Genomic DNA, 27,779 nt, shown 5'->3' with positions numbered 1-27,779 from the left:
ACAAGTTTGCATGTCTGAATAATGCAAAAACAGAAATATTTGTTTGCATTTGCTTTTTTTCTCCCCCATATATTTTCATGATAAAAAAGTGCGTATCGTATCGAAGTTGTGTGCCCAACATCGTATCGTATCGTTTCGTGAAATGTGAAAATCGGCTATATACCGTATATATCTATATATACGGTATATAGATATACCGTATATATATATATAATTATAGATACCGTATATCTAGGTGTGCCCTGGGATTTTTTGGCTATGCCAGGTGTGCCTTGACACAAAAAAGGTTGATAGACACTGCTCTACACCAGTGGTTTTCAACCTTTTTCATGCCAGGGACCCCTAAATTGATATACATTTGGCCGCGGACCCCCATCTGAAAATATGTTGTGCCAGGGACCCCCCCAGAAACGAAGATTTGCGTTAAAAATGTTCGCTTAAAAAAATATTTATATTCAAAGCTATGCACACATTTTCACGATTTTTCAAAAATAGCAGATCTACAAGCTCATAGCGCGGCACTCGGTGCCGCGCTATGAGCTTGTATATCTGCTATTTTTGAATAGCCAAAGCTAAGTGGTTAAAATGATTGTGACGCTATATTAACTCGTTTTGCTGGGGACCCCCTGGTACCCCCCCCCCCCCCCCAAGGACCACTGGTTGAAAACCACTGATCTTCACATGCTGAATAGAAAAGGCAAAGAAGCCTTTGGCATAATGATGTATTCAAATCATTTATTCAGTTATTCTTAAAACATTTTAATATGGTGAAAATAGCCGATCTACAAGCTCACAACGCGTCTATATGCTATTTTCACTGCTTTTGTGAGACACTCTTATATGAATGATGAACAACCGGGGGCATGAATTCATGAAAAAAAACGTTAAAAGAAGGTTTAAATATGGAGATGCAAGGTTTCTGACGGACAGCAACGATATGTTCCTGTCATATGGTTGCATCTTCTCCCCATGGAGAGGTTAGTAGGCTTTAGCAGAGCAAACAGACCACAGACAGCACAGGGTCAGATGATCTTTAGGCCATCACTCTGCTCTCTCCAGCATCATGAAGTTGCCAGGTTTATGCCTATTGGTGTTTCCAAGCCCAGAGCCTCCTCCTCTCTATATGCCCCAATTTATTTAGTCTATTTACCCTCGTTGACCCACATACACATCCAGTGCTATCTAGAGGGGTTTTTCCATGCTGCTTTATTTGTGCCAATTAAGAAGACCAAGCTCCACCCCATTACCTTGTCGTTCTTTCTTTATGACATCCTGGTGTGTCAATCTTATGGGTCCATTGCAGACCAATATGCTGTTACATAGAGTACAGAAGTCCTGACGTCACTCGTTCATCCCCTGGGTCGTAGAAGTCATTTCTCTATGGAGAATAACATTGGGTCATCTTAGAATCGTCTCATATAAGAATTGTGGTCCAAAAATAAACAAACTGTCTCTGTGATATTGTCAGGGAGGAGGTTCTGTATCGTTTAAATTATATATATATATATATATATATATATATATATATATATATATATATATATATATATATATAGATATTATCAGGGAGGAGGCTCTGTATCGTTTATGATAGTCAGTCACTCATATTTCATACAGTCCGTTTCTGGTGAAAATTTAACTAATTCGACGGAAGTAACATTATCGTTTTCTCACCGTCAGTTGATGCTTCATATCCATAAGAGTCAAACCGCCGGGGTCATTAGTTTATGTTTGGAACACAGTTCTTATTTGACGCGATTTTAAACACGTCTATGGGAATTCAGAATGGGGGGGGGGGTAACTCGACACAGGTAGGATGCAGTGAATGACGTCAGACTCCGGTGCTCTATTCTGTAACCGTTAGCATTAACAACAGTGTTTGGTTTAGCCCTTTAAGACCTGGAACGCATCTGTGTCACTTTAGATCTCTTTGGCTATTCAAAAATAGCAGATCTACAAGCTCATAGCGCGGCACCGAGTGGGGTTAATAATAGACCAAAAAAGGGTCCTTGTGACACAATCATTGGGCTATTCAAAAATAGCAGATCTACAAGCTCATAGCGCGGCACCTCTCGCTATGAGCTTGTGGAATTCTGAAAAATCGTGAACATTTGTGCAAATCTTTTTATTTTAATTTGAGAAGCAGTGATCTATAACGGCTGTGTGTGTGTGTGTGTGTGTTGCTGTGTTCTTGTGTCCTCAGTATCAAGTGGGTCAGCTGTACTCCGTAGCTGAGGCCAGCAAGAATGAGACGGGCGGGGGGGAAGGCATCGAGGTGCTGATCAACGAACCGTACGAGAAGGAGGGAGAGAAGGGACAGTACACACACAAAATCTACCATCTAAAAAGGTACGGCTAAAACCAATGACACCGTGCCTCCCAACCTGTGTTGATTTAGTCGACTACGACTATGACGAAAAATGTTGGTCGACTAGCTTTTTACACTGACCAACACTACGGTAAATACAAACTAAATAAAAACTAAGCTATGATGACTACAACTAAGACTAAATATATTGACAATTTCGTCAACAAATAAAAACTAGACTAAAAAGTTAGTGATAGACTAGTGTAGAAGAGATCCCGTAGAACTAAGACTAGTGGAGAAGAGATCCAGTAGAACTAAGACTAGTGGAGAAGAGATCCAGTAGAACTAAGACTAGTGGAGAAGAGATCCAGTAGAACTAAGACTAGTGGAGAAGAGATCCAGTAGAACTAAGACTAGTGGAGAAGAGATCCAGTAGAACTAAGACTAGTGGAGAAGAGATCCAGTAGAACTAAGACTAGTGGAGAAGAGATCCAGTAGAACTAAGACTAGTGGAGAAGAGATCCAGTAGAACTAAGACTAGTGGAGAAGAGATCCAGTAGAACTAAGACCTAGTGGAGAAGAGATCCAGTAGAACTAAGACTAGTGGAGAAGAGATCCAGTAGAACTAAGACCAGTGGAGAAGAGATCCAGTAGAACTAAGACTAGAGGAGAAGAGATCCAGTAGAACTAAGACTAGAGGAGAAGAGATCCAGTAGAACTAAGACTAGAGGAGAAGAGATCCAGTAGAACTAAGACTAGTGGAGAAGAGATCCAGTAGAACTAAGACTAGTGGAGAAGAGATCCAGTAGAACTAAGACTAGTGTAGAAGAGATCCAGTAGAACTAAGACTAGTGGAGAAGAGATCCAGTAGAACTAAGACTAGTGGAGAAGAGATCCAGTAGAACTAAGACTAGTGGAGAAGAGATCCAGTAGAACTAAGACTAGTGGAGAAGAGATCCAGTAGAACTAAGACTAGTGGAGAAGAGATCCAGTAGAACTAAGACTAGTGGAGAAGAGATCCAGTAGAACTAAGACCTAGTGGAGAAGAGATCCAGTAGAACTAAGACTAGTGGAGAAGAGATCCAGTAGAACTAAGACCAGTGGAGAAGAGATCCAGTAGAACTAAGACTAGAGGAGAAGAGATCCAGTAGAACTAAGACTAGAGGAGAAGAGATCCAGTAGAACTAAGACTAGAGGAGAAGAGATCCAGTAGAACTAAGACTAGTGGAGAAGAGATCCAGTAGAACTAAGACCTAGTGGAGAAGAGATCCAGTAGAACTAAGACTAGTGGAGAAGAGATCCAGTAGAACTAAGACTAGTGGAGAAGAGATCCAGTAGAACTAAGACCTAGTGGAGAAGAGATCCAGTAGAACTAAGACTAGTGGAGAAGAGATCCAGTAGAACTAAGACCAGTGGAGAAGAGATCCAGTAGAACTAAGACTAGTGGAGAAGAGATCCAGTAGAACTAAGACCAGTGGAGAAGAGATCCAGTAGAACTAAGACTAGAGGAGAAGAGATCCAGTAGAACTAAGACTAGAGGAGAAGAGATCCAGTAGAACTAAGACTAGTGGAGAAGAGATCCAGTAGAACTAAAAGACAAGTCATTTTATGTTTGGTTGCGCTCGAGTGTTGTGCTCTGAAAATAGCCGATCTACAAGCTCACAACGCGTCGCGCTGTGAGCTTGTAGATCGGCTATTTCCAGCATCCAACCAAGTGTAAAATCATCCATTACGACACCATCAAGGCACCGCCAACATACATTTTAGTCGACTAAATCAACTGTAGATTTAGTCGACTGTAATCTTATGATATTTAGTTTAGACTAAAACTAGACAAAAACTAAAACATTTCAGATGGCTTAAATATGACTGACACTAAATGGAATTTTACTCAAAAGACTATGACTAAAACTAGGGCAAAAATTTGCTGTAAACATCAACACTGCTCTAGAATACTTCTGAATTCTGTTTTTTTTGTATTCCTCCTTTAGTAAAGTCCCGGGTTTTGTGAAGATGATCGCACCAGAAGGAGCGTTAGTTTTTCATGAAAAAGCTTGGAATGCCTACCCTTACTGTCGCACTAGTAAGTCAACCAGTACCTTACTACTCTTGAGGTGCATTTTCATTGATTGATTCATTGATTGATTGATTCACTCCTTTAATGATGCAATTTAGTGGTGTGATTCAATATGAACCCATTCAATCCGGAACGCATCTGTGTCATTCTTAGATTTCTTTGGCTATTCAAAAATAGCAGATATACAAGCTTATAGCGCGGCACAGAGTGCCGTGCTATAAGCTTGTAGATCTAAGCTTGTAGATCTCAAAACATGTTGTCCCAGGGTGTATTATGTATGTTCAAAGATTTGCACAAACTATCAAGATTTTTCAAAAATAGCAGATCTACAAGCTCATAGCGCGGCACTCGGTGCCGCGTTGTAGATCTGCTATTTTTGAATAGCCAAAGAAATCTAAAAATGACACAGATCCCAGTCTTAAAGGATTCATAATGATCAACATGAACGTTGTAGCCGTGTAATACATTTATTATAGTAGCTAGTAGCAGCCTGACTGTAAACGACATTCACACAACATGTCTTTGTATTCATATTATAATGCTTATGTATTCATTATGGTATTAACGTCATCAGCCTGTTCACTAACACCATATACCTGTTCAGGTTATTCTGGAATATTGGTAATAATCAAATGATTCTCTCGTTTCCTTTTCATGTCATCTGCTGCAGTTGTGACGGTGAGTTGACACACACACACACACACACACACACACACACACACACACACACACACACACACACACACACACACACACACACACACACACACACACACACACACACACACACACACACACACACACACACACACACACACACACACACACAGAAGCTGAGCGCCCACGGCCAACGAGGCCACCGGAGGAATAGTCATACTCAGCGTTATGTAGAGCGAGAGTTGCGTCACTAGCATAGACTCCCATTGTACGAATGGAATGCGGAAGTTCTCTTTCTCTCTATCTCAATGAGGACGTTCCAACGTTTGGAAGTACAGGAGACAACATCCTGCTTTGCGGCGTGAAAAAAAAAGCTTGACGCAACTCTCTCTCTATATAACGCTGGTCATACCCAGACCTTAACCCACTAAGACCTGGAACGCATCTGTGTCACTTTAGATTTCTTTGGCTATTCAAAAATAGCAGATATACGAGCTTGCAGATCTGCTATTTTTGGAAAATCTTGATTTTTATTTATTTATTTTTTTCAAAAACTGTTAAGGTCCTTACACACCGGGGAGATTTTTTTCATGCGAATAATACGCATGAAAACTTATAAAGTCAGCGCACAGAAGTCAAGGCACAGACGGCTGTGTTGTTGACGGACAACGGATGCACGCTTATGAGAAACAACACAAATAAAACCTGGCGAAACAGGTTGCATGCATTAGAGCAAGATGAGGATACAGGAAACATTCAGTCTAAATGTACAGTTTGATAATTCACAACTACTACTACTACTACTTTTGTATTTGAAACTTTAAATTTCTCTAATTATAATAAACTTTCACGACAGCCTAAATACAAATATCATTTATGTAAAGGCTACTATAGGCTACAGTGAAGTCGGACTGAATAATGACTGAAACGTTTTTTTCTTTTTTTACTCTCTTGGTGAGGGGATTATCTGGCACAGTAGTTGTGAATTATCAAACCGTACATTTAGACTGAATGTTTCCTTTATCCTCATCTTGAGCTATAATGCACGCAAACTGTTTCACCAGGTTTTATTTGTGTTGTTTCTCATAAGCGTGCATCCGCTGTCCGTCAACAACACAGTAGTCTGTGCCTTGACCTCTGTGCTCTGACTCTAGGCTCTAAAGCAGGGATTCTCAAAGTGGGTGCCACAGGGACAATATAGTTCCAACCGCGACCCGCCATTTTGTGGCTTTGGTCCGCTGAAAACGGGTGGTTTTCAATGCAAAAAAAAGAAACTGAGTTACAGCTGTTTTTCTGAAAATCCCAAACAGGAAGCGGATGACTTCCTGTTTTTTTGGAAGGACGTCACAGCCGACTGCTTCTTCTCTGAGTGACAATCGAATCGATCATTCCAAAGCTGTGTTAGGTCGCCCCTTGTGGAATTTTTAGATTTTTTTGGAAAGAACGCATCAATGCGATCTTGGCCATCAAGTGAAATGGCTGCTCATTTATACTGTACGCCCCACTCAGAAATGTCCAAAAAATTACAGAATATTTTCTGGAAATGTTCGCCAGAATAGAGATGCCAGGTTGGAAAGTGGTTAAAAAGGTGTGTGTGTGTGTGTGTGTGTGTGTGTGTGTGTGTGTGTGTGTGTGTGTGTGTGTGCGTGTGCGTGTGCGTGTGCGCGTGTGCGTGCAGGCCAGGCACATCAACACATATACAGTATGACACTATGCTTTTATGTCCAGCTCATGCACCCTGTGTTAATGGAGCTTTCCTGTGTTTTACAGAACGAGTACATGAAGGACGACTTTATGATAAAGATCGAGACCTGGCATAAACCGGACATGGGAACATTAGAAAATGTAAGTCACAGTAAAGATACTGAACCTGTACCACATGCACCGCCACAGAGAGTGGGGAACATGAATATCATTGTGTGGAATTGTTTGCTTATTTGTTAGGATCCCCATTAGCTGGGCCCTAAAGCAGTCTAAGTCTTAAGGCGGTTACACACCGGCGAATGTGCGAATATACGCAAAATTCGGACTCGTTCCGAATAATTAAAAGACGCTTTTTCGCTTCGCTTTTTCACGCCATGTACGCTTGCATTGACTTTATAAGGTTTTAAAAAAATGTTTAAGTTTTAAGTTAACAAGGAAGTGGATGGGAGTCTAGATCTTCAACAAATCATATCTCCTTGGTCTTTGGGTTAAAAAATAAAAAAAATTATAAGAAAATTTTAAAGTCGTTTTAGTCGTTCTTGGCAGGGAATGAGTTAAGAGCCCTATTATCGATTATACCTAAACTTCTTTGCCATGTTTTACTATTTTTAAAAACATTTTCAAATAGTTCAACTAGCCGATCTACATCGACACGTTGTGAGCTTGTAGATCGGCTATTTGAACTATTTGAAAATGTTTTTGAAAATAGTTTAAAAAATGGCAAAGAAGTTTAAGGATAACAGGGTAAGGCACCGGCGATAATAGTGCTCTGAGTACATTAAACGTTGTAGTCCATATACATAAATAATCCTATTGTCCTGTTAAATAAGTTATTTCCTGACGGTCATCGTCCCCATCTCATCATGTCCATGCTTTGATGTGTAACAGGTGCACGATCTGGACGATCCCACGTGGAAGACGGTGGAGGTGGTTCCCATAGATATTACAAACAACGAGGAAGTGGCGGCAGCGGTGAGTCTTTAGGTGGAAACGCCTCCTTTTTCTCACAGACTCACAGTAACAGTGTCCCAAAATCTCGCCGTGCGTGCGTTTGTAGTATTTTAATATTACGTCATTTTGAATCAGGCACAAATTAGCCGCCTACTGCACGTTGCGTTACCGGCAAGGTGTCTTTGTACCGGCTGCAGCCAGTGTTGCCATATTTTGCGAGAGAAATAAGCAGCAAGGTCTATGAAAACAAGCCCAAAACAAGCGCCAAATTACCCCAAAAGTCGCTTATAAAACGCAGACATGGCAACAAAGCAAGTTGAAAGCGAAAGTAAAATAAATGAAGCTTCAAGCTCCGTCTTGTTGTTACCATAGATATGGATAGCATACAGTCACTACATCGCGACAGACAGTGGTGAGTAACATTGTTGAAAACTAACGTCAGGAAAATAATAATAATTTGATGCGGTTGGTGCGGATCTAGAAATATGATGGTATAATTAACCGCGGTTGGATGGCGGGTGGATAATGTATATGCGGATTTGGGTGTACCTGGGACGTATCATCAGTGTTGTAGGCTGGGGTCGACGGGTTTTTGGGTCTCGTAACATACACCCTCACCCAGGTGACCCAGCCGGGGGTTGATCAAGCCCCCGACTTACGACCCAGTAGCGTCCCCCCGCGGTCAGTCCTCTTAGAGAGAGACAGGGCCACTCAGTCCACTTCTCTGGAACTACTCTGCCGGGACTCGGGGAGGCTCTGGCACGTGGAGGGACTAGGCTCTGTGGATGGCCTCCTGGCCGGGCTCCTCCTTCGTCTCACCAGGTCCAGGACCTGAGCGTTGCACCAGACTCCCCCGCTCCAAACATTTCATTCTGGCGTGATGGTTACGAAGCTTATTAAATGGCCACATCTCATCACTGTCTCACAATTACAACAGTTTCGAATGCTAAAATAAACATATTGAGGATACAGATACATGTTTAAAAATATTAGACCATTTTTTAAACCTTTGTTTTGGACCTTTTCTCCTTTTAATGACTTGGTATTAGTGGTTGAACACACTATAATGTGTCCTGCAGCTGTTATGTCTGTTAGCAGTACTGACAACCATTGGGTTCCAGTAGTATAGGGTGTGTGTCTCCACCCTCAGGATGAGGTCTGCTACTACATGTTGAAGATGCTCTAATCTTGTGAAGAACACGAGCTTGGATCTGGAATTACTGTGTTAATATACATTATGTGTGTGATGTATGATGATAGATGTGTTAATATACATTATGTGTGTGATGTATGATGATAGATGTGTTAATATACATTATGTGTGGATGTATCAATGAGGACATAATAATCAGAGAACAGATGAAGCTTATGAAGTGAAGAGTTGTATATCATTAGCTTACCTTTGAGCTTTAGACGGTGGGGAGCGTTTGTACAGCTGGTCACCTTTAATCCTGTGGAAGACCTCCAATTAAAGCTCCAATCCTGTGTGTGTGCGTGTGTGTGTGTGTGTGTGTGTGTGTGTGTGTGTGTGCGTGTGCGCGTGTGCATGACATGGTATTTGAACCAATCTTTACGGTCCAGTATGTTGGTGCAATAATACAACTAACACATCCGCTGTGGTAATAGTTGGTCTCCTTGTTCTTCCATCGGTCAGGTAGTAGGACCACTACTGGTTGATAGGAGTTATTGCATGAAGCTCAAAGCATACTATCTCCTCTGCCCCAAACAGGCTCTGCCTCAAGTCATGAGGGAGACTCTGGTTCAAAACCCCCGATAGGACATTACATGAATCTTACGGATCGCGGCTTTAACTTGGAAAAAAAACAAGCCATCATTTGCTCACTCAACTGGAGACGTTAGACTTATAGAGATTATTGCTGAAAGGCTTTGAAAGTCGGTACTCGCCGATACCAGCTTAGTGGCCTTTTGGTTTAGAGTGTCCTCCGCCCTGAGACCCGGCCCGGGGAGGTCAGGGTTCAATCCCCCGGCCGGGTCATCATACCAAAGACTATAAAATGGGACCCAATGCCTCCCTGCTTGGCAGCCAGCATCAGGGCTGTTCACAAGGCCCTGTGGGGAGGGTTGATTTTGACAGCAAATTTTGATTTAGTTTTTTTTGTCTTTTGAATAAAATTCCATTTAGTTTTAGTCATAATTTAGTCATCTGAAATGTTTCAGTTTTTGTCTAGTTTTAGTCGACTAAATATCATAAGATTAAATGTTAAAATGTAAAAAAAAAAAGTTAAAATGTATGTTGGCGGTGCCTTGATGGCGTCGTAATGGCTGATTTTACACTTGGTTGCATGCTGAAAATAGCCGATCTACAAGCTCACAACGCGTCGCAGCGCGACGCGTTGTGAGCTTGTAGATCTGCTATTTTCAGAGCGCAACACCTGAGCGGAACCAAACATAAAATGACTTGTCTTTTAGTTCTACTGGATCTCTTCTCCACTAGATCCCTCACTAACATTTTAGTCTAGTTTTTATTTGTTGATGAAATTGTCAACATATTTAGTCTTAGTTTTAGTCACATCGTAGCTTAGTTTTTATTTAGTTTTTGTCAGTGAATAAAGGTAGTCGACCAACATTTTTCATCGTAGTTTTAGTCGACGAAATCAACAACCCTCAGCCTGTACTATTGTCCATCTTCAAGCTGCCTCCTGCTACAGACACAGGAGATGGACTCCTTGAAATGTGGGCCACGTGACTCTGGAGCCGCTGGGGTTCCCCCAACGCTACTTACTTACTGACTATTTTTTTATTCTCTTAATCACATGAAGCTCATTCTTATGAGGCCTGACTCAGAGCTATTATATAAAACACCACACGGGGACAAAGTAGACCAGTGGGTTCTCAAACCTTTTTCATGTCAAGGACCACCCAAAATGATATGTATTTGGCCACGGACCACCCATCTCAAAATATGTTGTTCCAGGGACCCCCCCCCCAGAAGCAAAGATTTGAGTTACAAATGTTCGCTGTAAAAAATACATATTCAAAGATTTGCACACATCTTCATAACTTTTTAAAAAAAATAGCAGATCTACAAGCTCGTAGCACGCCACTCGGTGCCACACTATGAGCTTGTAGATCTGCTATTTTTGAATAGCCAAAGTTTAAAAGGTTAAAAGTGGTTAAAATGATTGCGATGCTATATTAACACCTTTTGCTGGGGACCCCCTGGAACCCCCCCCAAAGACCCCACTTTGAGAACCAATGGAGTAGATGACGTTCTAGTGGGTATGAGATCTATCAAAAGGAGTCAAGGACACCCGGTCATCCCCTCTGAGGATGAATGAGGAACATTTGTTCCCAGACCTGCAGTGTTTCTCTCTCCAACCGGCTCTCTTGTACAATAATGACTCTTAAGTGGATGAGCGTTCCAGGCCGAGGGTTAATCCCAGGGTCCATCTGCCCCAAAGGGTGTTTGGCACTCTTTGACCACAGATGCAATGGATTAACCCATTGAGACCTGAAGCCGATTCTACATGTCTCCTAAATCTCAACAGTTTTCTGAAAAACGTATGTTTCTATATCAGTGGTGCTCAATCTTTTTCATGTCAAGGACCCCCAAAATGATATGTATTTGGCCGCGGACCCCCATCAAAATATTTTGTTCCAGGGACCCCCCAGAAGCTAAGATTTGAGTTAAAAATGTTCGCTTTAAAAGTATATATATTCAAAGATTTGCAAACATTTTCACGATTTTTCAAAAATAGCAGATCTACAAGCTCGTAGCGCGGCACTCGGTGCCGCGCTATGAGCTTGTATATCTGCTATTTTTGAATAGCCTAAAGTGTAAAATAATGCTTTTTAGCTCAAATCTAAAAATGACACAGTTCCAGGTCTTAATGGATTAAAATAACACATTTAAGTAGAGAGACCCCCGCCCCCCGCCCAGGCCCAGTAGCAGACTGATACAGTAACTGTCACGATCTGTTGGTCTGGTCCATACATGGGCAACCGGTGGCCCCGGGGGGCCACATGCGGCCCCCACCTTCACTTAATGCGGCCCCGCAGGTTAATATCAGAATAGTGATTATATTATTGATTTCAGCTGTTATGATTCCTAACATGCAAACATGACCCGCTTTAATGACTTCACTCTATATTAGTACCTTAAAGGAGTAGTTCACCCAAAAAATTACTTATTTTCTATCAATTGCACTCCCCATGAAGCCTTGAATCCATGGAATTATTTTTTGTTTTTGTCGCATTCCTAAGACAATAATTTGATTCCCGTCTCCTAACGGCTAATGTATCCGGTAGGAGACACAAAGTAGATGCATTTGAAGTTAAATAAAAATGTTACTTTTCAGGATTCCAATTCAAAAGTAGCAAAAATAGCCGATCCACAAGCTCAAAACGCGTCGCACTGCGACGCGTTTTGAGCTTGTGGATCGGCTATTTTTGCTACTTTTGTGTGACATAGAATGGCGTAAAAAGTTAAAATACATAGAGACCGTACATGCAGTAGTGGCTCTCTAGTCTCTACAACATCAAAGTTGCATCACCCCTGGTCTGGTCCTGTGGGGGGGGGGGGTTGCATTGCATCATGGGTGAGCTGTGGATTGTACTTTCACGGAATAGAACAGGGGTCTTCAACGGGTTTCAGGCCAAGGACCCCCTAGCTGAGAGAGAGAGATGAAGCAGGGACCCCCTACTCTATATTGTATTTAAACAATATTCAGATTATACTTTTTTTCCCTCTACAGCTACAGTATACCAAAAAATAGCAGAGCTCACAACGCCTCGCAGTGCAAGGCGTTGTGAGCTTGTAGATCTGCTATTTTTGGCCAAAGTTCCGAAAAGGGATGCTGCGGTTCAAGTGGTTAACGTGAGAAAGAAAGAAAATCTTATCGCACAAAGACTTGCCGGCCCCCCTGTAGTAACTCTGAGGACCCCCTAGGGGTCCCTGTACAAATACCTGAGTACATGTACTTAGTTACTTTCCTCCGCTGTGTCTCACCACGTGCAGTCAGTGCACCACCTGATATAAACGTATGTTTTTATGTCCTACATATAGACTATATCTGGCCCTGCACCAAGGAGCTCACCCAGTCATTATCATGCATTACTTTGTGGATCTACAGAGATCGGTTCATTGTGTGATTCTGTGTGCGTTTCATCCTTCCATGCAGGACTACAAGGAAGGAGAAGATCCTACTCTGTTCCACTCCACTAAGACGGGCAGAGGACCACTGGGCCCTGAATGGATGGTACTGTACTGTATGAGGAGATATACTTAAACCAGTGGTTCTCCAAACTCACTCAACAGCTCATTTACTTCCTGTTTGTTTCCTGTGTGAAAATGCCTATGTCTCCGTTCCTCTTGCTTTACGGCAAAAACAATAAAGCCACATTCAACTGGCCACAGCTCCGCAACAATGGATTAAAGGGTAAGACCACTGTGGTAGAGGTTTGTGTTGTGTAGTTACCTTGCCATGATGTAACTCCAAAGGTGGGCAAGAAATCAAAAATAATTGCTCCATTGATTAGAAATTGATAATTCAAAATATGCTCCTCATTGACTTTGACATTGTATGGTAAAACAGCTCTCAAAGTCACTCTTTTAGCACATAAATGAACCCAAACATAGCTGATTCAGACAATATAGAGCATCACCAAACCCAGTACTGTTTTTTTTTTTAAATAAAAATGTCAACTTCCTGTTGATTTTACTATTTGAAGATCTGGATCCGGATCCGCGGATCCAGTCCAGGTTTTCTACTTATTAAAAATGGCAAAATCAACAGGAAGTTGACATTTTTATAAAATAAAAAAACAGTACTGGGTTTGATGATGTTCTATATTGTCTGAATCAACTTTGTTTGCGTTCATTTATGTGCTAAAAGAAAGCTTTGAGAGCTGTTTTACCGTACAATGTAAGTCAATGAGGAGCATATTTTGAATTATCAATTTCTAATCAATGGAGCAATTATTTTGTATTTCTTGTCCACCTTTGGAGTTACATCATGGCAAGGAAACTACACAACATAAACCTCTACCAAAGTGGTCTTGCCCTTTAAGTAACAGCCGTCTGCCAGCCAGCAGATGGATACATCATGGATGCTAATATTGACAATTATCATCACCAAATGCCTAGTCTCAGTAGTCTGTACTGTCATATATGGAATTGCCACACAGAAAAAAAGATGCATGCGTACGCACTTTACATTGTCTGTGTAGTTCTGTATTGGCCAGTGGTGAAAAAAAGGACTCACATTTTTTACATAAGTTTCAATTCTGCAATATGGAAATACTCTGTTAAATGTAAAGGTCCGGAATTCAACATGTACTTGAGTAAAAAGTACAAAAGCATTGGTATCGAAATGTACTTAAAGTATCAAAAGTAAAAGTACTCATTATGCAGAATGTCCCATTTCAAGTTTTCAAATGTATAAAAATCATTTGAAAATAGCAGATCTACAAGCTCACAATGCGATGCGACGCATTGTGAGCTTGTAGGTCGGATATTTTCAAATGGACGAATTGTATATAGGGCTGAAGTGATTAATGTATGTTTTGTAATAATAATCAAAATCTACAAAGTTTTCAAATAATTGTAGTGGAGTAAAAGTACAATATTTGGATCCGAGATGTAGTGGAGTAGAAGTAAAAGTATTGGAAATGGGAAATACTCAAGTAAAGTACAAATGCCTCCAAATTATAATTAAGTACTTAAGTAAATGTACTTGGTTACTTTCCACCACTGATATTGTCGGCTGTGGCTCAGGAGGTAGAGCAGGTCGACCAATGATCCGTGGGTCGGCGGTTCGAATCCCGGCTCCTCCTGTCCACATTTCGAAGTGTCCTTGGGCAAGACACTGAACCCTACATTGCCTCCAATGATACGGTTGGCGCTAGCTTGCCACCATTGGTGTATGAATGTGGGAAAAGTGGGGACGCTGGCGTTGACTGTTCGCCGCTCCACCTCCCAATGCCCCCCCCCCCCTGTATGAATGAATGAACCATTGTAAAGCGCTTTGAGCACTTGGAAAAGCGCTATAAAAATGCAATTCATTATTATTATTATTATTATTATTGGCCGTGTGTCATTGAGGAAATGGTTCTCTGTTGTAACAAAGATACTTGTGTTTTATCACCTCCTCTACAGAATGAGCTGAAGTCAGACTGTCCATATATGTGTGCATACAAACTCGTCACGGTCAAGTTCAAGTGGTGGGGTCTTCAAAGCAAAATAGAAAATTTCATCCACAAGGTAAAACACGTATTAACATACTGTACATCTTGGTCATATTGGTGTGGGGTTTTATTTGCTCGAGTTGTATCATAATGTATCTCTGTGTGTGTATATTTATATATATATATATATATATATATATATATATATATATATATATATATATATATATATATATATATATATATATATATATATATATATATATATATATATATATATATATATATATATATATATATATATATATATATATTTAGGAACAATTTAGTGTTGTTTAAACTATTCTTTGATGTTTAACGTCTCCCACAAGAGGGAGACATTGTGTGGGGAATTTCATTATGACTGAAAATGTTCTTTTTTCTTCTAGCCATAATCCATCATTTCAACTATACTATGTTTGGGATGGGAGGGCTGATAGAGGGGAGGATTCAAGGATTCTAAAGCTCCTACAGAAAGACATTTTAAGATTTATTTGGCTATAAAAATCGTGGAAAATGTGTGCAAATCTTTGAATATATATATATATATGTTTTAAAGTGAACATTTTTAACCCCGATCTGTGCTTCTGGGCGGTCCCTGGAACAACATATTTTGAGATGGGGGGTCCGCGGCCAAATACATATCATTTTGGGGTCCTTGACATGTAAAAGTTGGAGCACCACTGATATAGCAACACACTGTTAGGATTTAGATATTTTTAGATATGTATAAGGCTGCGGACCCCCATCTCAAATTGTTTTGTTCCAGGGACCCCCCTGGAACAAAGGAAGCAAAGATTTGAGTTACAAATGTTTGCTTGTATTAGATTAGATTTGTACAAATTTTCTCAAGATTTTTCAAAAATAGCAGATCTACAAGCTCATAGCACATTTCTAAAGCTCCTAACAGAAAGTCCTCTTTTCTCCTCCACAGCAAGAGAAGCGTATTTTCACAAACTTCCACCGCCAGCTGTTCTGCTGGATCGACCACTGGGTGGGCCTGACCATGGAGGACATCAGACGGATGGAGGAGGAGACTCAAAAAGAGCTGGAAGAGGTAAAAAACCACCGCTTATGCTTTGTCGTGCGATGTGGCGTCAACTCGCCTAAAACAGAAAATGTAGACCTGCTCATTTCAGAAAACAATGCAATGCGATATATTTTAACGTTTGTGAGCGGTGCCGACCGCTCCAAGAACTGACCTAGTGTGTTTGTCCGTAGGTACGTATGTCTGAGCACGGCATCAACAGCTGCGGCTGATTGCAAACCAGTTACACTAATTCAACACAAAACTAAAATGACCGTAAAAGTGCTTAAAAGTAACTAAAGTCACTAAAAAGTAACTAGTGGGTAAAAAGCAATCAAAGTGAGTAAAAATACTTTACAGCTGTTAAAGTGAGTAAAAATACTTTACAGCTGTTAAAGTGAGTAAAAATTAAAAGGAAATTGAGCCACCTTGAAATGAATGGACAGGAATTAACATTGTTCCTCTAAATCATATATAGCTTGATGAAATGAACTCATCAAAGGCACCGCTCACTTCACACTGGGTGTGATTTTTAACACATTGTGTGCCAGAGGTTTATTAAAATAGGGTACATCTAGTGCCAGCATATCTTCCATCCACTTACGTTGATATGTTTCGTGCTGTAGAAGCCCCGACGCGGACGTGCATGTAAACAAAGCGTGCGTGCGAGACGGCGGAGGGTCCCGACTAACGCCTGGAACAATAATATTTCTAACGCGATCCTCCATTGCAGAGTGATCGCCGATCGAAAACTGCTCGCTTCCACCACGTTAAAAAGAAATGGAGATATTAAAGGGGTAGTTCACCGCCAAAATAACTTTTTTTATATGTATTCCTCACCACCTGGAGCCTTGAATTCATAGATATTTTTTTGTTTTTGTCACATTCCTAAGCCAATAATTTGATTATAATAAATTTGTCCCCATTGATTCCGGTAGGAGACACAAATGCATTTGTGTCTCCTACCGGAATCAATGGGGCTAAATTTATTATAATCAAATAATAAAGGAAGGAATGCGACAAAAACAAAAAAAAATCCATGAATTCAAGGCTCCATGGGGTGAGTAATCCATAGAAAAAAAGTTATTTTGGGGGTGAACTACCCCTTTAAGCTTTTAGTCAAGGAGTTAACATTGGAGCGGCCGACCGGAAGCATTTTTGACATGGATCCACATCCGGCCTCTCCTTCTTAGAGACTCCTTGGATGATCCCAAAGTTTCGTTAGAGCGCCCCACGTGGGAAAAATATATAAAAAAATAAATGTGCCAAAAGCGGTCCGGACCGTTTATGGCACTCAATGTGTTGATAAGTGTTGATACCCTGATGGCTGTTGTTTTTACCCACAGGTAAAAAATCAAATTCTACGTACAGACTAAGACACACATACATTAGTGGAAGGTATCCAACAGTATGGATTTTAATATTACATACAGATCTCCAATGGTTGGGGCAGCGAAAATAGCAGATCTACAAGCTCTCAATGCATCTGCAACGCATTGAGAGCTTGTAGATCGGCTATTTTATTGCCATTTGCCATTTGTTGGCAGTATATAGAACAATATGACTAAAAGGTCATAATAGTACATATTGTGTTAATGGTTTAGGAATCAGTGCTCAGTGCAGTGGAGCTCCTTTCTCACTGTTTCACTGATTCACACATATTTAGCTTTAACCCATTAAGACCGGGAACGCATCTGTGTCGTTTTAAGGTTTTTTGGCTATTCAAAAATAGCTACAAGCTCTACAAGCTACAAGATCTACAAGCTCATAGCGCGGCACTCTGTGCCGCGCTATGAGCTTGTAGATCTTGTAGCACTGCACTTTTTTTTTTTTTGTGCGAACATTTTTAACTCCGATCTTTGCTTCTGGGGGTCTCTGAAACAACATATTTTGAGATGGGGGTCCGTGGCCAAAAACATATCATTTTGGGTGGTCCTTGACATGGAAAAGCAACATACTGTTAGGATTTAGAAAACATTTTTAGATATGTATTTGCCCACGGACCCCCATCTCAAAATGTGTTGTTCCAGGGACCCCCCCATGAAGCAAAGATTTGAGTTACAAATGTTCGCTTTAAAAGTTCATATATATATAATATATTCAAAGATTTGCAAAGATTTTTCAAAAAAATAGCAGATCGACAAGCTTGTAGATCTGCTATTTTTTGAATAGCCCAAGAAATCTTAAAATGACACAGATGCGTTCCCCGTCTAAATGGATCAATCATGGCGGCATTGACTGGACTGCGGGAGGAGGAGGAGGAGGAGGAGGAGGAGGAGGAGGAGGAGGACGTGATCACCTCCTTCCTTTGGCTCACATCATCATTTAACCCCCTTTTTTTCACTCCTGAATGTGTGGACATCAGATGCGTCAGAAGGGAGATGTGCGAGGCACCTCTGCAATGGAAGAGTAGATCCCGTCCCTGTAGGTCAAAGGCTAGAGACAGGCTGAGTAAGTGTGACCCATGGAGAGGAGAGGACGTTGTGTCATTCTCTCTCTCTCTGCCTCGCCTCGCCCACCATCATTTTGTTCATTTTGTTCTCGTCTTGCCGCCGACCGCCGTCCCCAACTAACCAGTTTCATGCATGATTTCAGTGGTGGAAGAAGTACTCAGATATTTTTACTTAAGCAATGCCACAATATAAACATACTCTGTTACAAGTAAAAGGCCTGTGTTCAGAATGTTACTTGAGTAAGAGTACAACAGTGTTGGCATCAAAATGTACAAAAAAAGTACCAACAGTAAAAGTACTGAACTGTTTGAAAATAGCCTAGGTATAAAACAGAGCTAAAGGGGTTAATGTATGTTTTATGATATCGTTGCTGTCCGGCAGAAACCGGCTAACTCCGTTTTGACGCTTTTGCATTTTTTTTCCATAAATCCGGGCCATTGAACACCCTTTACGTCTGTGTGTTAGTAAAAAAAATTTATTGAACCAATGAAAAGTATTAAAAAGCGCTTCTGACAAAACCAGCCAACTCCATTGGATCCTCAAACCTTCTGCTAAACTCCACCGGAGTTAGCTGTTTTTTTACTCAAGGCTCCACCCCCTTTTGACCTCCAACCTCATTGTGAGCTTGGAGATCCATTCAGCTGTTCTTATCAATGATGAACAAAACCTCCTAACCCTTTTTTTTTTCATTTCCTGAAAAATGAACATTCTGGAGTTTAGCTGGTTCCTGCCGGACAGCAGAGATATAATAATGTATATCTGCAAAGTAACTAGTAACAAAAGTTTTCAAATAATTGTAGTGGAGTAAAAGTACAATGTTTGCCTCTGAGATGTAGTGGAGTAGAAGTAAAAGTACTGAAAACTGGAAATACCCCATTAAAGTAAAAAACACCCCAAAATTGTACTTAAGTACAGTACTTGAGTAAATGTACTTAGTCACTTTACACCACTGCATGATTTCATCATGTTAAGTGCATGTTCAATAACTGTTGTGATTAGTGGGGCTTTTTTTTTCATCTCACTTCATGGTTTACCTCACACACACATCTCACTTCATGGTTTCAATTCTTCATTTGTTTTTTTTGGTTCTCTTTCCATTGTATGTTCTCTGTATTGGACGTTCTCTACGTGATCACCTTTTGTTTTGACATTATGACTGCATGTTCATCTGTTCTGTAATCTAATCAGGGCAAATACAATCCAATAAGCATTCACTCATATCGCCTTGTCATCAAACAGTTTATAATATGACAATACGTAGGTTTTCCCCAAAGCAACATAATATATTTTGATTTGCCACCAACATAATCAATCTTAATGATCTTAAGATTGATTACGATTGAGATTGATCTTAGTGGATTGTTTTGTGAAGACGTTCTAATTCATTTTCTACCTCTGTCTCTTTTATTCACTTTAACTTGAAACCCTCGCCTTGTGTTTTCAGTGTGTTGCATGCTGGTGGACCAGTGTTGATTTTGACAGCAAATTTTGACTTAGTTTTAGTCATATTTTAGTCATCTGAAATGTTTTAGTTTTTGTCTAGTTTTAGTCGACTAAATGTAAGATTATAGTCGACTAAAACTACAGTTGATTTAGTCGACTATAATGTATTTTGGCGGTGCCTTGATGGCGTCTTAATGGCTGATTTTACACTTGGTTGCATGCTGAAAATAGCAGATCTACAAGCTCACAACGCGTCGCAGCGCGACGCGTTGTGAGCTTGTAGATCTGCTATTTTCTTGTAGATCTGCTATTTTCTTTTGTAGATCTTATCTTATCTTATAGCTATCTAACCAGTAAAAACACAAGCTACTGTAACTATACGTTTCACGGCTTAGCAACGTGAAATGAAATGCAACGTATTTGACTAATTCAACCAAGTCACACAGTAAGTCTATCACATTAACCACTTTTTTTTTTTTTTAAGCAAGATTTATTCAAAGAGTACACATGACATTGTATTCAAATTTGCAAAAATTGAAACAACTCTTCGGTTTTACATTTTCTCCCAACAACTCCCACCCACCCCTCCCCACAGGACCGGACATACAAACAACAATACATGTACATAAACAAGATCAAATAAATAAAGTAGGATACATAGTTAAAAGACAGGAACAAAAACAAAAACAAAAACAAACACAAAACAAACACAAAAAACACAAAAAACACAAAATTCTGTTCAAGGGAACGAGGAATAGATTATAATTTGAGAAGGAAGAGGAGAAGAAAAAAGGAATTATCAATGATAATAGCAGTGATGTATATAAAAACAAATATACCAATAAAATGTGAAATATATAATAAAAAAAATAAAATAAAAAAAATATATAAATATTAAAAAAAATATATATATATATATATATATATAATAATAAAACTGTATACGCATTTATATAAGTAATGAGCTGAATTAGCTCATTCCGTGACCTTCACAATACCTTAAGTTATGCATCTTGCACCAAATAGAGATCCGCACCACCAAAGCACCCCAGTACCATGTGTTTTCAGTCAGGTGATAATGATTGTAATCTGCTTACATATGATATTAATGGTTGCCAATAGATATAGAATTTGTCAGAGGATCCTCGAATTGTGAATTTAATTTTTTCAAGCTTCAGAAAAGACATAACATCAATCAGCCATGATTTAGCCGAGGGAGGGGGCTCTGCTTTCCAATGTAAGAGTATCCTCCTGCGGGCAATTAATGAAGCAAAAGCAATAACAGTAAGTTGTTTTCTGGTAAGGACTACATCCTCCTCAGGGATCCCAAAAATCGCTATTTGAGGGCACGGCAGAATGGTTGTCTCCAACACCTCGGACATAACATCAAAAAAGGTTTTCCAGAACGTAGACAGTTTGGGGCAAGACCAGAACATGTGGGACAGGTTTCCCGGTGATTGTGAACATCTATCGCAACTGTCCACTACACTAGGATATATTTTAGATAACCTTGTTTTACTATAGTGAGTTCTGTGGAGAACTTTAAACTGGATAAGGCTAAGCCTCGCACAAGAGGAGGAGGAATTAACCCTCTCCGTTGCCCGCTCCCACCAATCATCTGAAAAGGTGATCCCCAGTTCGGCCTCCCAACCCATCTTGATCTTTTCCAAGCCCAGGTCTCCACGAGGGATAGCTTCATAAAGATATGAGACAACACCTTTAGCCAAACTTGTTGCAGGAAGGAAATGTTCAATACCTGAACGAGTGGGTAACTGAGGGAATATTGGAGAGTGGGTTTTTACAAAATGGCGAACCTGAAAATATCTAAACCGGTCAGATGGTCGTAGGTTATAGATTTCACACAAGTCTCCAAATTCGGCAAAATGACCCTCTACGTACAAGTCTCGCAGGCAGGTTAGACCCTCTCTACCCCATGCAGCAAACCTAGAGTCCAGTTTAGCAGGTAGAAAAAGATGATTATTACAGATGGGTGCTGACATGGAAAGTAAAGACCATCCAAACCTCTTCCTAATCTGACCCCAGATCTTAAGCGATGAGACAACAATCGGGTTAGCACTGTGTTTTGACGGCACAAAGGGGATCGGACTACAAACTAGGGCTTCGAGGGAAGACGACACGCAAGAGCTGGCCTCAAGCCTACACCAGCAACTTTCAGGCTCACTAATCCAGAGAACGATTTTGTGAATGTTAGCAGCCCAATAGTAATACATAAAATTTGGAAGGCCCAATCCACCCTCAGCTCTGACTCTCTGCAGTAAAGACAGTTTGATTCTCGGAGTTTTATTCTCCCAAATAAAAGAGGAAATAGTAGAATCTAATTTAGTGAAAAACGATTTAGGGAGAAATATGGGGAGGCATTGAAAAAGATACAAGTACCTAGGCAATATGTTCATTTTAATGGACTGCACTCTACCAGCCAGAGAAAGGGGCAGAGTGTTCCACCTCTGTAAGTCAGCTTTGACCTTAGTTGTTAAAGCAGTAAAGTTTTGTTCCCGAAGAGAGCCGAAAGATTGGGTAACATGTACGCCCAAATATTTAAAGCCATTACTTGCCAAATGGAATGGCTGGAGGGATTGGGAGATGTGACGGGCCAAATCATTAATCGGAAAGCACTCACTTTTTTGTAAATTTAATTTGTAACCAGAAAAGCTTCCAAAAGAGTCAAGAAGGGATAAAATGTATGGAATACTGGGCACTGGATCAGATATATAGAGTAACAAGTCGTCTGCATAGAGGGACACTCTATGCTCAATACCCCCTCTCCTTATCCCAGAGAACAGAGTGTCAGCCTTCAGCGCTATGGACAATGGCTCGATGGCGGCGGCGAAGAGCAAGGGGGACAAAGGGCAACCTTGGCGAGTCGCGCGTGTAAGTGGGAAAAATGTAGAGCGAGAATTACTGGTTGTAACACAAGCCTGTGGGTTAGTATAAAGTAAACGTATCCATGACATGATTTTTTCCCCAAAACCAAATTTCTCCAGCGTAAAGAACAAGTACCTCCACTCTACTCTATCAAAAGCCTTCTCCGCGTCCAACGAAATTACCACTTCCGGCTTTATTCCAGAACTAGGGGAATTAATGATGCTTAATAGTCTGCGAACATTTGCAAATGAGTGACGATTTTTAATGAAGCCTGTCTGGTCTTCAGATATTACTGTGGGAAGGACATTTTCCAGTCTGCCAGCCAGCACCTTAGCCAATATTTTTACATCCACATTAAGGAGTGAAATTGGACGATACGAAGAGCAACACGTGGGATCTTTATCCTTCTTGAGTAGAAGAGAAATGGAGGCTTGAGTTAGGGTTGGTGGTAAAATACCCTTTTGTAATGAGTCCTCAAACATTTCCAGGAGCAGGGGGGATAATTGGTCTGAAAATTTCTTAAAGAATTCTACCGGGTAGCCATCGGGGCCCGGAGACTTCCCGCTCTGCATCAACTGGATAGCAGATGTAATCTCGCCAAGCCTCAACGACTGATCTAGACTGTGACAATCTTCTGGAGAAATTTGGGGAACCGTTTGTTTTGAAAAAAAATCTAACATTACCGAAGTGTCCTCTGACGCTTGGGATGTATAGAGTTGGGAATAAAATGATGTGAAAGCATCATTAATTAGTTTTGGGTCTGTAGTCAGCGATCCTAAGTCATCACGAATCTGTGAAATTGATTGTGAGGCCAATCTGCCCTTCAACTGGTGGGCAAGAAGTCGTCCCGCCTTATCCCCATGTTCATACAAAGCGCCGCGAGATCTGAGAAGGAGCCGCTCTGCATCTCTAGTTGTTAAAAGGTTGTATTCTGTCTGAAACGTAACTCTGTCCCTGTAGAGTTCTGGGGTCGGATCAATGGCATAACGGCGATCAATGTCTGTGATGAGAGCCATCAGTTCTCTCTGTCTCACAGAACGAAGCTTGTTGGCATGTGCTGTATACGAGATTATTACACCGCGGACATTAGCCTTCAATGTCTCCCATAACAATGAAGGTGAGGTTTCACTATTCTTATTAGTCATGAGAAAGACATCAATAGCTTGTGAGACAGTTGTACAAAACTCATCAGATGAGAGCATGGCAACATCTAACCTCCAAACGCGAGTCTCTCTGGGCTTAGATTTAAAAGTCAGATCAAGGATCACAGGGGCATGGTCTGAGACGGTTATAGCAGAGTAATTAGCTGAGACCAGGGAAGGCAACAGGGCCCTATCAATAAAGAAGTAATCTATACGTGTGTAAGAATGGTGTACATGAGAAAAAAATGAGAACTGTTTTACCGTTGGGTACAGAAATCTCCATGGGTCGATGCAGCCACACTGATTCATGAACGTGGAAAAGGTTTGAGACATCTTGGAGGGCACGGCAGTTCTAGAACTAGATCTATCAAGAAGGTTATTTATAAAAAGATTCAAGTCGCCTGCCAGTATCAAGCGGTGAGTGTTCAAATTAGGAAGTGAAGACAAAAATCTTTTCATAAAGTTAACATCATCCCAATTAGGTGCATATACATTAACAAGAACAACTGGGGTCTGATATAGTGACCCAGTTACAATTATAAAGCGACCATACGAGTCTGAGATAGTAGAAGTAGAAGTAAACTGTACATTCTTATTAATCAATATAGCTGTTCCCCGTGTTTTAGTGTCAAATTTGGAATGAAAAATTTGTCCAATCCATGGTCTAGAAAGCCTCATCTGGTCTGCAGTGCGTAGATGTGTTTCTTGAAGAAATGTAATGTCAGCTTTAAATTTTTTAATGTGGTCAAAAACCTTAGCCCTTTTAACTGTCCCATTAATACCACCAACATTCCAAGAAAGGAACCTGACTGCGTTCCCTTTCAAATTAATGTTAGTCATAGTGCGATGCTATTGGGGTGTGCAGATCTCCTAACAGTGATATTCCAAATTGAGTAACGGTGCAATGAAGTACTTGTCAAGGTGAAGGCCAATACAGAAACAAGACTAGAAATCAAAATTACATAGAACATTTTGTAATGGAAGGACACAAAACAATAAAATAAAAGCAGTGCAAAAAATATTACGTGGTAAAAAAGAAAAAGAAAATCAAAAACGTTGTTCAATCCAGCCACCCGTTCCCCCGTACCACCCACTTCCACCCCCCACCCACGCCTCCCTAAACCCCAAACCAAAAATTGCTGAAAAAACAGCAAACCCAAAGGAATGCCTTTGAGTCCTATGGAGGCCATTCAGGATAGACCACTCTCTACCTACTTCCACCATATCCCCACAAACATTAAACATTGTATTTGTCCCTGTATCAAGAGTATTTATGTTGAGTAAATCAATGAACGGAGAGCCTTCAAGGCATATCAAAAGAAACAGCGGTAGGGATAATTTTTGTATTATTGTATAAATTGTTCAAACATTACTGCCATACTGGACAGGGCCAATTAGGAATTATCTTGAAGTGAGAGCCACATTGGAAATAATGTGGCTTATGTAACACACTCCAGATTACCTATTGGCCTATAAGACCACCACATTGAAACCTATAAAGAGCCAAAAATAGCTTTGGGCCCAGCAAAAGCTTGCCACCTTAAATAATGTCAACTTAATTAACCAGGCTATCGTTCATGGCCTACTCACATAATATTAAGGAACAAGTCACTAGACACAAGAAAAGAGGAAAAAAAGAAAAAGAAAAAGAAACCAAAAACCACTGACAACAAAACTTGTCAGACCCACTACCAATGAATCGAGGTGTATTAAACCTGCGGAAACGACTGCAAACATCAGAAAGGTGTTCTAGTCCTTGTCAGAACAGCCAAGCAACAAAAACAGATAATAATAATAATAATAATAATAACAGCCCAATCAAACGATGTCATCGGACGTTCTATTCATTCAGTAAATAAGAACAATGGAAAAATTAAAATAAAAACCAACAGAATAAGAACCTAGACTATATATAAAATAAAATGAAAAAGGTAATAATGACAATAGAGTGAGCAGAGGGAAAACAATGAAATATACTGATAACTTCATCTATCAGAAAAAAGAAAACAGACAAAACAAAACCATAACAGTTATTAGGTTGAAAGACATTTGGTTAACTGAACCCACAAATTAGCAGCTACAGGCACTGGTAATATAAATTCCCTGCCAACATTGCACAAGCTTGAAAATAATAATAATACTAACTCAACCATTTCAAATGTGCAAACATAATTTCCCTTAAAATCCAATAATTAGAGTCAAAAAGATAAACTCCAGGAAGAAAAAAGGGGGGAGGCAAAAAACAAAACAAAAAAGTTGACAGTATGCATGTTTAGATGAAAAAAGTATTCAAGAATTGAGTCCATGAGAAAAAGAGAGAAAAAAAAAAGGCGAGGCAGTGAATTCCAATGACACTCACAGGCATGCAGCAGCGGGCGGGCGCGCGCAGCGCGCGCGCACGCACCCCGCGCGCCCCGGGCCACAAGACCGCACAATAGGTCCCGCGGCCCGGGGCGCGCGGGGAACGACCGCGCGCGCGCACGCCCCCGCCACAAGACCGCACGAAACCATCATCCCAGTCCCCTACTCCCCTCATTGTGTGATCCACTCACTCGACTGGGAGCCCGGGAGTGAGTCACTCCCAGGCACTCATGTCCATATTTCACGTAAAGTCCAGAGGATATAGGAGTGTAATCATCGCAAGAACAGAGAGAAAAAGAGAGAGGGGGAAAAAAGGGGGGGGAAACGAAAAACACTGACAGCATATTTGTCATACAATTCTTATTAGGTATTGGCTGAGAAAGTATTTCCAAATACATTTAAAAATAAATAAACATTTCTTTTTTTTTTTAAAGGGTTTCGTCCATGAGAGGGAAGAGAGAAAGAAAGAGAGAAGAGGAAAAAAAAAAGAGAGACGAAAAAAGAAGGGGGAGAAAGAGAAAAAAAAAGAAAAAAGAGGCAACGTACAATAGTTTCCAGAGATGCGCGCGTGTGTGTGTGTCCGCGCGCGCACCCGCGTGCGCGCGCTCATTCATTCAACCAAACTGTATTTTGTTATGCTTTGATCTACTCATCATTCAACCGAACTGTATTCTTGTTATGCTTTGATCTACTCACTCATGTCTCCATTGTCTCGGCATGTCCCGACAGTCCCAAAACAAAAGACAGTGTAATGTCCGCGACCGGGACTAACCAGTGTCTCCTCCATAGCCCTGGATGAAGCTGGTAGCCACCGAGGGGGACCCGAGCCATTTCCTCTCGCCACCCGGGAGCGTTATGCGTAGTTTTGCGGGGAAAAGTAGAGACGGGCGGAGGTCCATCTTGTAGAGCTCAGCCATCTGGGTCTTGTACTCGCCACGCTGCTTCAGCACCTCCGCAGTGTAGTCTTCATAGAACCTGATTTTATGGCCACGATAATCCAAGGAGCCGCCGCGCTTACGTGCCTCATGCATGATCAATTCTTTGATCTGGAAACGATGAAAGCAGACGATAACACTGCGTGGCCTATCCTTGGCACCTGGGTGAAAAGCATTAACGCGATGAGCCCTACAAAGCTCGGGGGGGGAGGATAAGACCTGGTCACCAAAAACATCCACAAACAGTTGAGAGAAAAAGGTTGTGGGTCGCGGACCCTCAATTTTCTCGGCCAAGTTGACTATACGGACGTTTGATCTCCGACTGCGTCCTTCCAAATCTGAAAGTTTAATTTTCATTGATTTGTTGTCTTGCAGTAGCATAGCATTAGCTGCCTCCAGCTGTTCAAGTCGTTTTGCAATCGCCTCGGCGTTGGATTCAAGATCTGATATGCGCTGGCCTTGGTTATCGGCTGTGGCTTTTATGCCATCCAGTTTCTTCTCCAGGGTATCAAACGATGTTTTAATATCCAAAGCGAGCGCTGATCTGAGTTGGTCAAGTAATGTAGATATATCCGCCATTGTTACAGGGGCCGGATTGTTGTCGTCGTCCTCCGTTTCCTTGCCAGCACCGGGCAGTTTGCTTTTTTTCACCG

General features: G+C 40.9%; 2 protein-coding genes across 2 annotated transcripts in view; one reads left to right on the top strand and one right to left on the bottom strand.

The window, feature by feature from the left end:
• The window catches only part of LOC308077758 (BRCA1-associated protein-like), an 801,007-nt gene that overhangs the window by 480,732 nt on the left and 292,496 nt on the right, over positions 1-27,779 (bottom strand). The gene's annotated exons all lie outside the window — the stretch shown is intronic.
• Positions 1-27,779, top strand: part of LOC308077762 (phosphatidylinositol transfer protein beta isoform-like) — a 42,332-nt gene that overhangs the window by 13,564 nt on the left and 989 nt on the right. Inside the window, exons 3-11 of the mRNA XM_080418672.1 lie at positions 2,204-2,349; positions 4,300-4,391; positions 5,056-5,063; positions 6,813-6,887; positions 7,635-7,718; positions 12,839-12,916; positions 14,815-14,919; positions 15,817-15,939; positions 18,275-18,360. Coding sequence (XP_080274798.1) covers positions 2,204-2,349; positions 4,300-4,391; positions 5,056-5,063; positions 6,813-6,887; positions 7,635-7,718; positions 12,839-12,916; positions 14,815-14,919; positions 15,817-15,939; positions 18,275-18,322 — 759 coding nt within the window. The 3' untranslated portion in view covers positions 18,323-18,360. The remainder of the gene's footprint in view (positions 1-2,203; positions 2,350-4,299; positions 4,392-5,055; positions 5,064-6,812; positions 6,888-7,634; positions 7,719-12,838; positions 12,917-14,814; positions 14,920-15,816; positions 15,940-18,274; positions 18,361-27,779) is intronic.

This window comes from Gymnoscopelus braueri (genome assembly GCF_963280865.1).
Source record: "Gymnoscopelus braueri genome assembly, chromosome: 22".
NCBI lineage: Eukaryota > Metazoa > Chordata > Actinopteri > Myctophiformes > Myctophidae > Gymnoscopelus > Gymnoscopelus braueri.
Note: the sequence above shows the minus strand (reverse complement) of the source record. Positions and strands in the feature narration are given on the sequence as shown.